Source organism: Chlamydomonas reinhardtii, chromosome 10 (genome assembly GCF_000002595.2).
Source record: "Chlamydomonas reinhardtii strain CC-503 cw92 mt+ chromosome 10, whole genome shotgun sequence".
Classification (NCBI taxonomy): Eukaryota; Viridiplantae; Chlorophyta; class Chlorophyceae; order Chlamydomonadales; family Chlamydomonadaceae; genus Chlamydomonas; species Chlamydomonas reinhardtii.
The window spans coordinates 5,120,066-5,133,754 of NC_057013.1; the positions used below are offsets into that span (position 1 = coordinate 5,120,066).

Consider the following 13,689-nt stretch of genomic DNA (forward strand, 5'->3'; position numbering starts at 1 on the left):
GCCTGAGGCAGCGCCAGTGCTCAACTAGGGTTTGGCCCCAGCGGGGCCACAGGCGGCTGAGTGGCCATTACTCCTCTTCGGCTTAGGGGTTATGGCTCTTAAGAGCTCAGCTTGGGAAGGGTTACAGTAAAACAAAGCGCTGGGGCATTCAAGGGGTACTGGGTTAGCCAACGCCCCCCGCCCCGCTGACAGCCGACAGGAGTTGCCTGCCATACGCCTAGGACCCCGCATCCATCGGCCGGCACCTCGTGCCCATTGCCGCTTCCGCGGATCGTAAGCCTTAGCACCTGCTCTATTTCACGACGAGGGTTGGTACTTATGGTGGCGACCTTCTACGCGCGTACCTTGTATCTAAAGGCACTCAGCCACTGCATTGTCGTCCAACTTTCAACCATGATGCAATTGTTTGTGGCACTCCTTCAAGTGAGCTACAATTGGAAGCCCCTCTTACCAGTTTACCTAGCGCCACAGCCCACCACCACCGGGTGACCGGCACTTACCAAATCTAAACATACACATGTGTTGCTACCAAAGCAGTTACCTTGCACTTTAATCCCTACACCTGCCGCAGCGTCAAACAGACTCATGCACCAGCACGCCCGGGCACCGCTGCGTACGTGGGTGCACCCCGCGCCGACGCTGGTGGCGTGCCGGCCGCCTGCGCAGGGTACGGCGGCGGCCGGTCGGCCGGCCCTGACCCGCGCGCAGACGGTAGCGGAGTGCCACCGCCAGGCGCGAAGCTCTTCGTCATGGGCCCCACCTCGCCCTGTGGCCCGGCTTGTGGCGGCGACGCGAAGCCGACCGGCGTGTGCCGCGGCGTCGCGCCCTCTGCCAGCGGTGCCGGCGGCGGTGCCCCGCGGGGGGTGGCCTGGGGTGCCATTGGCGGTAGCCCGGGCGTGGACGCGCGAGTGCCGCCGGCGTTGTCACGGCCCAGGAAGGAGCCCATGCGCCCCGCCAGCTGTGACAACATGCCGCCGACGGACGCGCCGCGTGGCGTGACCATGCCAGGGTTGTTTGCGTTCGTCGCCCCGGAGGCCGTGGGCGCGGCGTTGGGCGTGCCCTTGCCCCGTGGCCGTGGCGTGGTGACGCGCCGCACCAGGGTCTGCACCAGCGCGCCCACCGGTGTAGGCCGAGCCACCGCTGTATAGACGAGGCAGTGAAAGACGGGAAAAGACAGTATCAGTCCTCATCCAGCCATCTATACGACCAGTTGAAATACGGCATACGAAGGTAAAGCAAACCCTTGGGATGGATTGTATATCTGTATACCCGGCCACACCGTGCACACAAGGGGTCAAGCAGACACCACGCCCCCAGGGCAAGTGGCTCACCTTCCGCGGTGTTGCCGAACATGAGCTGCACGAATTGCTCGGTGGCGTCGGGTCCGGCCAGATGGCGCACCACCAGCGCGCACGCCTCAATGCCAGCCTGGTCCTGGGTGTAGGCGGGCTCCCACAGCTTCTTCACCAGCTGCATCTTGCGGCCCTTGGAGTTCGGCTTGACGCCCCACGCCTCGAAAAGCTCCTCGCGCTGCGCCTGGTTGTAGCTGTACCGCATCTCGGCAGCCAGCACCTTGCGCTCCCGCTGCAGTGACAGCAAAAGGCGTATGGGTTTAATAGCGTGCTCGTAGAACTACCTCAGTGCGTTAAGCATGCTCCAGTCCTGGGCCCCGGGACCAAGAGTACCAGCTGCATACCAAGAGGCAGACATGCCCCAAGCAGCGACACTAACCTCCAGTGCGCGCTTCGCCTTCTCCACTGCCTTGGTACGGCTGATGTGGAATTCCATGACCGTGTCGGCCTGCTTTTGCAGCTGCTGCATCCGGTTCTTCATGCGGTGAAGCTCCATGGACAGGTGGATGGGCTCCTTGTCGCGGAACTGCAGGTAGAAGTGGCTGCGGTAGCTCAGCGGAACGTGCAGCTTGTTCCATAGCTCGCAGATCTGGGCCATCAGCGCCTGTCAGTTGTGGCGGTGACAAGATCAGCTGTAAGCGGACAAGGGTTTGGAGAGGTTGCGTGCTGGGTGCTTTGGCGTTGGGTCAATAAGCGCGTGACTGCAGGGCAGCCTATCGTGCAGTATGAAACAAGTGCGCACCTCAGGCGTCGGTGCATTGGCCCAGTCGTCATCCTCGTCGTCAATGAAAGCATGTTGCTCTGCATCCATACGGGGCACATTGTAAAGGGTGCGGTCATGCGTGTTTCTGCTCATGTAGGTCGCATCCGCAGCATGAGCAGCATGGGAAGCCCACTAGACAATTGCGTCTTACCGTTCGGCGTCATGGGCCGGTGCGATGCGTGAGCTTCCTGCAGGGCGGCCTGTGCGCGCTGCGCCTGCAGAAATGCCGCCTGCGCGCGGCCCTTGGCCTGCATGGCCTCGTACTGGGCCTGGTCCCGCTCAGCCTGTGTGTGGGAAACACCACTTGGTTAGTGACCACCAGCAACACGACCACGCCTTCAAAAAGCAGATTTTAATATGGCCCATGGGAAAGAGAACACGGATATCATTGTTCGGAGTCAGCGTTCATCAGCACAACTGCTTACCGTCAGCTGCGCAACAAGAGCGGCGCTCCTGACCTCCCGCTGCTCCGCCTCATCGACCGCCAGCTCCAGCTGCAGCACCTGCATGCATAGCGCGGCAGAGCCACTCGAACGTCATAAGCCAAACTCAATCGAAGCCCCCCATACGTGTTCCTAGCCTGCTGTCCAGCCCCATTGGATTTTCGGCCATTCATAATGTTTAGCAGCACGGGCCTTTCCATCACCGGCTCACCTGCTTGATGAGCAGCTGCTTCTGCATGTTTAGCCGCTCCACGCGCTCCTGCGTCTCCTCAAACATGTGCTTGTACCGCTCCACCGCCTCCTTCATTGCCTCCACGTCCGCCTGCGCCTCCTTGTTGAAGGCCGCCTTGAGCCGTGACACCTCAGCGGCGTACCTGCGGAACGGCATACGATGCTCGTGGCTGCAGACGCAATCCAGCTTTGCAGAAATCTGCTGCATTGGGTCAGGCTTCGGCTTTCACGCAACGTAACTGCCGCTAGAGCATCAGCGCCCGCACGCTTCTCACCATGCATGGATGGCATCCTTCTCGCGGCTGATGATGCGCTTTGCGCGGTCCGTGTCCCAGCGCAGCAGCGCGCCACGGCTGCTGACGCTGGCGGTGCGGGCACCGCCAGGCTCGCCGTCGGAGGCTTGCATGGACAAGCTGGGCGTGCGCATGCGGCGCAGCGCCATCTCGTCCGCCGTGTCCGCCAGGCCGCGCGGGCTGTGGAAGGCGGCAAAGCGGGCGTGTTGCTTCATGCAGAGGCTGTAACGTGCAACGATGTCGATTGAGCAGCGTGTCAATGTGGGCTGTGCACGTAGGCCAGCGGCCCCTGCCCTACCTGTCAGAGCCGTGGTGGCCCAGGGCCGCGTGCGCCATGGCGCCAACAGATGCGGACATCGTGGCGCCGGCAGGCCGCAGGGTCTTGCTGTTGGGCGTGGATGTGAGCGCAGCGCCCGGCGTCCCTGCGGCGCCGCCGTGTGGCGAGGCCATGAGCCCAAGGCGCGGCGATTTGAGCACCGCGCCGTTTCCGGCAGCATCTAGGCCACCGGCGTCGGACAGCAGCGCCCGCGGAAGCTTCGTGCCACTCAAGCGCTGCGGACCTGCAGTCGGGCTCACTCCCGTAGCCAGGGCACCGGCGGTAGCGGCATGGCCGCTTGCCACCGGTGAGTCGTAGCGCTGGCTGCTGGTGGCCTCACCAACGTCGGCGGCGGCGCCAGCGCGGCGGCGACGAGGCACGACCTGGCGGCCGCCTGCACTGCCAGGGGTCTTGCTGTCCTGCGAGGCGTCCTCGTCCTCCTCGTCGCACTCCTCCAGGGCATCAGCCTCCTGCGCGCAGCCACACCAGCAGTAAGGCGTTAACAGCCATGACGCAATGGCCCAAGTTCTGTAGGACTCTTGATGACTCCGGCACAATCCCTGCCGTACAACCCATCTTATCCCCTCCTCACCTCAAGGGCAGTCTTGAGACGCTCCAGAACCTCCGCAGCCCCCGCGTGGGCCGCCTCAGCGCTTGCCGGGGCACCCGCCGCCGCCGAGTCATGCAGGTTCTCCACTTTGGAGGCCAGGGAGTCCATTGCTTGCTTGGTTTGCTCGTTTGCGGCCTGGGTGAATGTGCGGCAGGCATCATAAGCAATGTCACATCACTTGCCCGGTGTTGATTGCATCCACCGCGTGCGCAAAGGATCACGTCATTCCTAATGTATACTGTTGGCCGACACAAACGCACCCGCATGCGCTGCAGGCGCGCGACCTCGCTGCGCAGGTACTCCATGAGTGCTGCCTGGTCCTCGTCGCTGGGCGGCTGCAGCAGCGGGTCGGTTGGGTCAGCGCCGTCCTCTGCGCCGTCATTGGCCTGAGCGGCATCCCCGGCCGCGCCGGCGCTATTGGCAGTCGCCGCGGCAGCTGCCTCCGCCGCCAGCTGCTGCTGCCGCGCCTCCATGTTCTGCAGCATCTCGTTGAGCTGGCTTAGCCAGCGGTCGGCGGTGTCGGGCGTGGCGCTGGCGGCAGCCGCCACCGCTGCGGCAGCAGCCGGCTGCTGGCTGTAGGCGCGCACCTCCGCCTGCAGAGCGGACAGGGCCTCCTGCGCCTTTGTGCCCTCCGGCGTCTGCAGCTTTCCAATCTCGGTGCGAAGGCCCGGCATGCAGCTCTGCCGCTGCGCGTCAGCAGCAACCGCGTTGAGAGCGTCCGCAAAGGGAACGCTGCTGCTGCGCGCAGCCACTGACGCGCCCAACATACCGCCGCCACGCGCCAGCTGCGGCGAGATGCCGGAGGCACCACCTGCTGTGCCCTCAATCTTGTTCAGGCACTTGCGGACGTCCGGCTTCAGCATCCAGAAGTCCAGGAGCAGGCGGTTGGGCGCCACCGACCTGAGTAGTAGGGAAGGGTAATACGAGTGAGTTGAGGTGGACGCAGCGGTCCACTGAGCTCAGGGCAGGCACCCATCAACCTGGCTAGGGTATAGCGCACCTGCCGACCAGTGCAGCTGACAACTTGTTTGCTGCGCTTGCGGCGGTGGCCCGGCCGTCCATCGGTGAGGTGGTGCTGGTGGGGTTCCACGACGCCCGCACCGACATGCCGGCCACACCCGCAGCCGCGCCCGCCAGGCCTCCAGTAAGGCCCCGCCCATAGGCTCCAGCAGCACCCGCCACGGAGGCGTTGAGACCATTCATGTCCACGCCGTCGAAGCTACGGCGGAGGCCCTGCAAAACGCAGCAAGGGAGCGAGTAGCTGTCCTAAGTGCTGGTTGATGCAGATACCCGCACTCCTAAATCATCATGCTGCCGCCCAACCACTGTGATCTGCCCATCACAGCGTGCATGCGCCTCATACCGCTATTCACCTGGGCGGGACTGCCGGTGCCGCCGCGGATGATGAATTTCTCCATCTGGCCCAGCTTGCGCGCCAGCGCCTCACGCTCCTGCACCGCCTGACGCAGCTCAGCATCCTTCTCCGCCAGCGCCCTCTTTTTGGAGCCGCGGTCCATGCGGTCCTGAGGGCACATTGCAAATTGGGGCTCAGCGCGCTTGCCGCAAGCTGAATCCCTGGCATATCGTTCACTTACTGCACGCAAGCCACATGCCGCTACAAAGCATTCACTAACACCTCCAACCAAGCCCCTCTCCCCGCCATACGCACCAGCTTGCGGCGCAGCTCCGCAATCTCCACCTCCATCTTGCGGATGAGCGCCTGCTCGTCCCGCACCTCGTTCACCACGGGCCGCATCATCACATTCTTCGCGTGGTTCGCGAAGTGCAGTGCCGCGCGGCTGTTGTCCACCGAGCCTGTGTCAGACGGCATGGGGAGCGGCAGCTAAGCCCAAGACTCCCGCCCCGGGCGGGGAGCCACTTAGCGCAGGCAATTCTCTGTGACTGTAGCGTCCATCCCAGTCTGTTGATGCCCATGGCTTCACACCTGAGGCGGGCGACAGGTTGCAGATGATGGCCATGCGGGAGTTGCCCGCCAGCGAGGGTTGAAGGATGCGGGTCAGGTTGGACTCGCGATACGGCACGTGCTCGCCGCCACCGCCACGCTTGCTGGCGGCCGCGCCCAGCGCGCGAATGACCTTGCCCAGCGTGAGCAGGCTGACGTTGATGTTGCTGGCCTGTGAACGTGACGGCCGCGTACGGAAACTTCATGTTATCCCGTCCCGTTGAAGGAGCCCGTCTACGGCAACACGTGCCTCGTGACGTCGCGTCAACGCCAACCCGCGCCCCTTGGCGTCGTATCACCAACCTCCGCCTCAGCATCCTAGGCACACCCTGCTAAACGCACCTCCTTCTGCCGTAGCTTCTCCTTGTCCACGTCGTCCGTCATAGACGCCTGCGTGAGGCGCTCGCTGCCGGCTAGGTCCACGAAATTAATTGTGGACATGCGTGGTGCCTGCACGCCCGCGCCGCCTTCGCCCGAGCTGCTGTCATCGCTGGCCAGTGAGCCTTCCTCGTCCGAGTTGTCCTCGTCTGCAAAGCGCAAACATTAGGTTCGTCAATGCCAGGCAGTTACCAGCGATGTCGTCAATGCCAGGCAGCAACCAGCGATGCGCACCCCCCCCCCCGCCATGGTCACACGAAAGCACCGTAGCTGACAACGCCAGGGCCACCCACCGGAGGCCACTGCAGGGCGGCTCTCCACGTACAGCCGCACGACCAGGTGGGAGCGGCTGCTCTTTTGATTCATCTTGGTCTCACGGACCTGCGCACCGTCAGAGAGTATCAGCAATTGTAGCACCCAAACCCAGCCGAACTGGCAAGCGCTGCTGCCTAGGCCCTGCCCACTGCCTATCCTGCACCACCTCCCCAGGGTTACCGCGCACCTGCCGGCGACCCTCCACGGCCTTCAGCATTTTCATCAGGTGCTCCTCTGACTCGATGTTCTGCTCTGACAGGTCCACGACCACAGGGCCCTTCTCCTTGTCATCGTTGATTTTGAGGTTCGTGTCCGTGTCAACAAACAGGTCATGCACGACCTCGTTGTAAACCTCGATGGCGCACATCCGCAGCACGAAGTTGCGGTCGCGCGTGCGCGAGATGTGCATGAAAATGTCCTTGGCAGCATGTTGCATTACCGAGCGCATCGTCGTCGTCTTGCCCGACCCCGTCTGCCCGTACGCGAAGAGCGTGCAGTTGTATCCCTCCATAGCCGACTGCACCATCGGCTGAGCTGCTGAGGCGTAGACCTCCTCCGAACTGCAGCTGTCGGCGAAGACCCGGTCATAGAGAAAGGCGTTCTGCTGCACGTTCTTCTGCTGGTGCGACGTGCTGCCCTTTTCCTCAGCCAGGCATTTTAAGGTGCAGTTGTCGGCTGCACGCCAGGCAACGGTCTCCTTCGCGTCCACCTCGTGCTGCAACAGCGGCCGAACGCGGACGCCCACCCAGACCTTCTCTGACTTTCCAGGCAGGTTGATTGCTGCTCCGAGGGCCTCTGAGTTGTTGGTCATCGTGCTCCTGGGCGTCCCCAAGGGCGTCGCATGGACTGGCGTGCCCGTCATTGGTGCTAGTTTGCAGGGCCCCACGATCGGCAGGGCGAGCTATGATATTTGTTGTGTGCTATTTTCGCCAATGATTCATTTCAACAAGGCGGGTCTTCGAGGTTGGGCTGTGTTGAGCACAGCGGTCTGGTCAAGGTCTGCGGGGGGTAGCGAGCCCAAGGCCCAACAGCTCGGTGAGTAGTAGTTGTAATACCTATGAAGAACCGTTCTTGTGGGACAAGGGGTGTTCTGCGACAGTGAGTGAAAGATGGGCGGATCGAGCTTTTTGTTTACAGCTCAGAGTTAGCGATGCTATTACATCCTTTTATCACCAGGATGCAAAGCTATTACTGTAAATAAACCTTGAGGGCTGCACAACCCTTGCAGCCGGTGCGCGTACAAGCCCTTGTTAGCTGCGAGTCTTCGCGCGGCTCGCAGTATTTCCCACCTGAGGGAATCCATGCATACTACCATTGCCATATACTGCTGAGCAATAAACTGGGCCATCGCCAACGCGACTCTGAGAATTTTGCGCTGCCGGTTGGGGATGCACCTCGTGCATGAAGACGTGCCGCTCGTGGCCGGGGCGCGCAGGTGGGCCGACTGTACACAAGAGCACATGTTTCTTAAAATGCAACGCCCACCAGTACTCCGCGTTGCACGTCGTGATACGCAGCAGTGGAGAACACGGCTTGGGACGAGGCGCGCTGCCAAGTGAGTGAGGCACAGCCTGGCTGCGTCAGAGCTTGCCTGTACCCGCGGCATCCTACCTCCCGAACACGCCAGCCTCTGCCTTCATACAGTACACAATCCACACACCCCACAGGTCGTTCAGGGACCGCGCGCCTGCGTCGTGTGGTGCGACACTGCATCGAGCATGAGCCGCTGCTCCTGGCCACCCTCGCGGGTGTGGCTGTGGGCGTCATCCTGGGCACGGTGCGTGTCTGGTCACGTGTGGCCGTGTCATGCTTCTCTATGACCTTTGATTATGATTTATGCTGCAACTCCCTGGGAAAATCGTCAGATGAACAGCCGTACGAGTGCGTGCGTGCATGTGTGCGTGCGTGTGGGCCAATGCCAATGAACGCGCCCCCCTGTGTAACCGTGACGCGACTGCTGGTCGGCACCGGCCGTGCACACCAGGCGCTGTCGTTCGCGAACCTCAGCCCCACGGCGCTGGAGGTTATCGGTCTGCCCGGCGACCTGCTGATGCGCACACTCAAGATGTTGGTGCTGCCGCTCATCACCGCCTCAGTCATGGCAGGTGGGTGCCAGGCTGGGCAGCAGCCGGCGGAGGGTCAGAGAGGCAGCAGCCATAACGGAGCCGGAGAGGACAAAAACTCAAATACCAAGCATGGAGTTTTCAAACCCAGCACCTAATGGGCGCAGAGGAGGGCATGGCGCTGTGTGCGCGCCGGGGGGGGGCCGTGGGCGCGGGTATTGGAGGTGGCTGATGTTGCAGGTGGTGGGACTGTGGGAGTCAACGGTGACAAGAATTGGCTGCCTGACCGCGTCATGCCAACCGACGGACTGCACCGCACCAGCCGCGGGCATAAGGACTCTGGCTGGCCTGCCCGTGCTGTGCGGCATACCACCCGTCTCGCTGATGGCGCACGGCGCTCCGCTCCCCTGGCTTCAGGTGTGTGTGCGCTGCGGCAGAGCACAGCGGACATGGGTAAGGTGGCGCGCTACACGCTGCTGTACTACTTCAGCACCACCATGGGCGCGGTGGTGCTGGGTATCGCCATCGTCAACATCGTGAGGGTGAGGATGAGGAGCCCGGGGGAAGGGGTAGTATGTACGGCACGCCGGGCTAGTAATCGATAAGACGATAACCCAATAAGGACAGCACAGTTAATATGTGACCCACCGCCTTATGTGCGCCGCCCTGCCATCCCGCACACCGCAGCCCGGGCGAGGCTCGCCGTTTGACCAGCTGGACAGCGGGGAGGGCAGCTGCCACGCCGCCAACCAAAAAACGGTGAGGAACTTGTTTTGGGCCTGCACCCGATTGTGGTCCTGTCTATTCCTCACCGGTCCTCTCCACACTCCCAAGCCCACGCTTCAGGGCTGCCCCAACCCCCCTCTCCGAGCTGGCCACATAGTCCGACTGAGAGCCGGATAGGGAGCTGCGGCCCCCGTCACACGCAGAACCTAATCATAAATGTAACCCTGCAAACACAGGTGGCCAGTCACGCCGCCAGCACGGGCCAGCACAGCCCCGTGGAGGCCTTCCTGGGCGTCATCAAGTCAGCCTTCCCCGACAATGTGTTCGCAGCGGCAGTCAACATGAACGTGCTCGGGGTGAGGAGGCGGTGGGCGTAGACGTGCGTGGGGTCAGACGCGGCACGGGCGCGGCTTTGCGGCCGGTCGGAGCACTGGATCCGGGCGAGAGATGTTACCAATACTGGTGGCTGGGTCTTATTACAGAAGGCGTGTTGTGTGTGAGATGAGTCAGGGCAGAGAGGCATACCCTGCCGCTGAATCTGCACACCGCCTGCCGCCGCGCAGATCATTACGGTGTCGTTGCTCATGGGCGCCGCCTTGAGCTCCATGGGCCCAGAGGCCGTGCCCATGATTACCATCATCAACATCTTCAACGACGCAATCGGTGAGGCAGTGAGGATTGCTTGACAATGGAAGAGTAGATCGCGGCTTTGGGGTGTCACAAACGCCGCCCTGATTATGCTTATGTGTTGCGTTGCGGCTGAGGGGTTGTGGGGTTGTGGCACTGGGCCTCCTCTCTGTGCCCCCCTTGGCTGCTGCAGGCAAGATCGTGAACTGGGTCATCTGGACGTCACCCATTGGCATCGCCTCCCTCATCACCACCTCCATCTGCAAGTGGGTACACGCACCCGCCGGTTGTTCATCGCCCCTACCGCGCGGTGTCCCCTGCACCGCCCGATGCGCTTACACTGCTGTACGCATGACACGTGCCGTCCCACCTCACCTTAATACGGTATTTCAGGCACACCGCCCTGCAACTGGTTCCTTGGCTGCTTGGTGATCAGGGGTGCCAGCATTCCTTTGCGCACCCCTGATGCAACCGCATGCGGCATGCCATGCGAACCCTCATACCGTAACCATTCTGGCACGTGCCCTTCACTCACAGGGCGTGTAACCTGGCGGCCACGCTGGAGGCATTGGGTTTGTTCATTCTGGCAGTGCTGATGGGGCTGCTGCTGTGGGGTTTCATCATCCTGCCAGCCATTTACTACGCCACCACCCGGCGCAACCCGGGCCAGGTGTACCGGTGAGGAGGGAGCGGGAGGCGGATGCATGTAGGGCACACACCAGGGGCCGACATGCCGATTTGCCGCACGCCTGGCCCTTGCTTGACACAGCCCTCTTCTGCAATCTCTCAACTACCATGAAACCTGCATGTGACCTTCCGCCATGTCCACCTTTGCGTACGCTTGCACGGCATCAGAGGCTTCTCCCAGGCGATGGCCACGGCCTTCGGCACCGACTCCTCCAACGCCACGCTGCCCATCACCATGCGCTGCGCCACCGAGGGGCTGGGCTGCGACCCGCGCATTGTGCAATTCTTCTTGCCGCTGGGTGAGCACTGCTGTCTATTGTTTGTCGTTGTTGATATATTCTAGCAATCCCGGTGATGCGAGAATCGGCCCGTGGGGTTGGTGGCAGGTGATGGAAGGTGTTTAAATCTACGGGCGTGTATGGCGGGTTGCTGATGCTAGCGAGAGCTAAACTGCGGCATTTCATTTGCCTGGCCTTGGCCCTGGCTGCCTTCGCGACAGGCACGACCGTCAACATGAACGGAACGGCGCTGTACGAGGCGGTGACAGTCATCTTCATCGCGCAGGTACTGGATACCAGTCCTTTTACCTGCTGGTGCATGGGTAGGCGTGGGTTGGCACCCTGGCTTGTTGGCACCCCGAAAGCACACACCAAGCCCGCTACCAAGCCCCGTGGGCTTCGGGTTCTGATCTCGGCTACGTCGGTTTCGACACGCAGCTGCCCGTAACCCATCGCAACAGGCGCATGGTGTGGTGCTGGGCGCCGCCGGCACCGTCATTGTGGCGCTCACGGCGACGCTGGCGGCGGTGGGCGCTGCGGGCATCCCCTCCGCCGGCCTGGTGACTATGCTCATGGTCCTGCAGGTGCGGGTGCCGGCGGGGGCCGGGGGCCGCCGGGGCCGCCGTTGCGTGTCTGCGTTGGCACGACGCGCGCGCAACCTTCCAATCCCCTCTGGTGTGCCTCCACGCTCAGGCTGTGGAACTGGAGCAGTACGCTAGCGACATCGCCATCATCCTGGCAGTGGACTGGTTCCTGGACCGATGCCGAACGGTGGTCAACGTGCTGGGAGACTCCTTCGGCACGGTGCGCAGGCCGGGGGCGGGGCGTAGCGGGCGGCTGCGGGTGCCGGGCTGGGGCTGGGCGGGATGGGTGCGTGGGGCGGGTTCAGTATGTGGAGGCGCAGGCGGCGGGAGGCGGGCCGCGCCTTGGGAGGCGCGTGATGTGCCACGCGCCCACGGCTATCAGTGAGGTTCGAGAGCTGCCACGCTGCAGGTGATCATTGATCACCACGCCCGCGGCTGGATCACACCCGCTGCCGCTGCTGCTGCCGCTGCTACTGCCGCTGCCAAGGGGCATGGGGCGGCAGTAGCAGGGGGTGGCGGCGCCGGTGGCGCGCTAGAGCTGGCGGCAGGTGAGCGCCTGCCGCCGCCGCCCCCCTACGAGCTGGCCGCGCCAGGCGTGGTCGTGCATGGGCCAGACAACGATGAGGATGGCGACGCCGTGAACGGCAGGGCTGCCGCAAACCATCCCCTCGCTTATGACTACACACATCATCCGTACGGCTACACGCAGCAGCAGCAGCACAACTCAGGACAGCAACAGGGCCAACACGGGCAGGATGGCCCGAGTCACAACAGCGATCAACATCCCCATCTTCATCACCAGCAACACCATGTGGGGGTCCTTGACCGCATCTTGGGCGGCATGGGCCACACCGGCCACGGCAGCGAGGCGCGGCAAGGCCTGCTGGCCAAGCGGAGCGACAGCCTCGAGCGGAGCGACGAAGAGGACGTAGCGGTAGGGCGGGGGCCCGGGGCCGCAACAGTCGCAGCCCGTGGCAGCATGGATTTGCGGCGGGGCGGCGCAGGTGAGGGACAGGCGGCCTCAGCTTTGGGCGCTGCCGCGGTGGCGTACGGCGCCAGCGGCGCGTGGAGCTCGCACGGCGAACTGCACCAGCGGCACCCGCACGGGGCTGGAGGGGCGGCTGCGGGGTCGGGTGCGCCGACGCGGCCTGGCAGCGGCAGTGCGAGCGGCAACAGCGGGAGCTGGGGCGACGTCAGTGGGCACTTTAGTGGTGGTGAGGGGGTGCAGCAGATGACCCGGAGTAAGCCGCCGTTGCAGAGCGGCGCAGCACTCTCGCATGGGGACTAGCTAGGAACGCCGCTTGCGCTGTGATTTGTGGTAAGGTATGGTGTGATGTATGGGGATGTGAAGTGACGTGAGGGTGCATGTTTAGGGTTGGAGGCCGCAGGAAGTTTTACCACGGAGAACTGGAGACGGGCAGGGATCGGCAAGCGCGGGGGTCGGGGTGCGGGGCAAAGGGTGGCTCGAAATTAAGAGTGCGGGACTTCAAGTTTACCAGCAGATTTTGCGTGTGTGCCAGTATTAACAATATCACAAGGAGCAGAGTAGCGGACATGACGCTGTAAGGACGTCGCTCTTCGAACGTCTACACGAGCGGGAGGGACGAGCCGACAAGGAAGGCAGGGTGAGGAGGGAACCGTGGGGAGTGGGGGCGTTCTCATAAACAGCGCAGACGGCAGCCACAGCGGCGGCCACAGCAGAGGCGGCTCCAGCAGCCCACGGCCGAGGCCCCCGACTCAGGCAGGCGGGCCGCGACGCCGCCTGCATCTCGGATGTTGGTGTCCGGCATGAACGGCGGCCGAAGCATGCGCTTGCCAGCTGCGCCCTTGAACGGTGCAGCACGCGGCACAGAGTCGTCAGCAGCGGCTGCTGCTGCCGTCGCCAGCAGCTGGCGGTGTGTTGGATTCTGGACCATGCCCAACTTAGCCCCTGCGCCCAGCTATCAGTGCCGACTGATCGTGGCCTGCATCGACGTTTGTTGTAGTCGATATCAGGGGGGGCTCTCCTGGTTGATATGCATTTTAGCGGGGGGGTCCCCCCCCCCTGCGCCCCCCCTCAA

General features: G+C 63.2%; 2 protein-coding genes across 3 annotated transcripts; one reads left to right on the plus strand and one right to left on the minus strand.

The window, feature by feature from the left end:
• Nucleotides 1-109: 109 nt before the first annotated feature.
• Nucleotides 110-7,720, minus strand: CHLRE_10g456350v5 (uncharacterized protein). Its single transcript, XM_043067062.1, has 18 exons — nt 6,852-7,720; nt 6,643-6,730; nt 6,314-6,498; nt 5,954-6,143; nt 5,678-5,823; nt 5,382-5,531; nt 5,009-5,241; nt 4,269-4,908; nt 3,991-4,143; nt 3,381-3,868; nt 3,065-3,262; nt 2,770-2,932; nt 2,541-2,618; nt 2,267-2,399; nt 2,095-2,153; nt 1,732-1,956; nt 1,332-1,584; nt 110-1,140 (listed from the first exon to the last, which is right to left on the minus strand). The coding sequence occupies exons 1-18, from the start codon at nt 7,473-7,475 to the stop codon at nt 584-586; spliced, it is 4,563 nt and encodes a 1,520-aa protein (XP_042920459.1). The 5' UTR covers nt 7,476-7,720; the 3' UTR covers nt 110-583.
• A 110-nt stretch (nt 7,721-7,830) lies between these two features.
• On the plus strand, nt 7,831-13,207 carry CHLRE_10g456400v5 (uncharacterized protein). 2 transcript variants are annotated; one of them, XM_043067063.1, is made up of 15 exons: nt 7,831-8,099; nt 8,182-8,219; nt 8,332-8,441; nt 8,649-8,769; nt 9,145-9,269; nt 9,415-9,486; nt 9,690-9,809; nt 10,017-10,116; nt 10,274-10,346; nt 10,618-10,758; nt 10,936-11,066; nt 11,267-11,331; nt 11,507-11,629; nt 11,739-11,849; nt 12,039-13,207. In XM_043067063.1, exons 1-15 carry the CDS (start codon nt 8,053-8,055, stop codon nt 12,915-12,917), a joined length of 2,256 nt encoding a protein of 751 aa, XP_042920461.1. In that variant the 5' UTR covers nt 7,831-8,052; the 3' UTR covers nt 12,918-13,207. The 2 variants fall into 2 exon arrangements, with proteins under 2 accessions (XP_042920461.1, XP_042920460.1); XM_043067064.1 differs by having other exon boundaries at nt 8,185-8,219.
• Nucleotides 13,208-13,689: the final 482 nt, after the last annotated feature.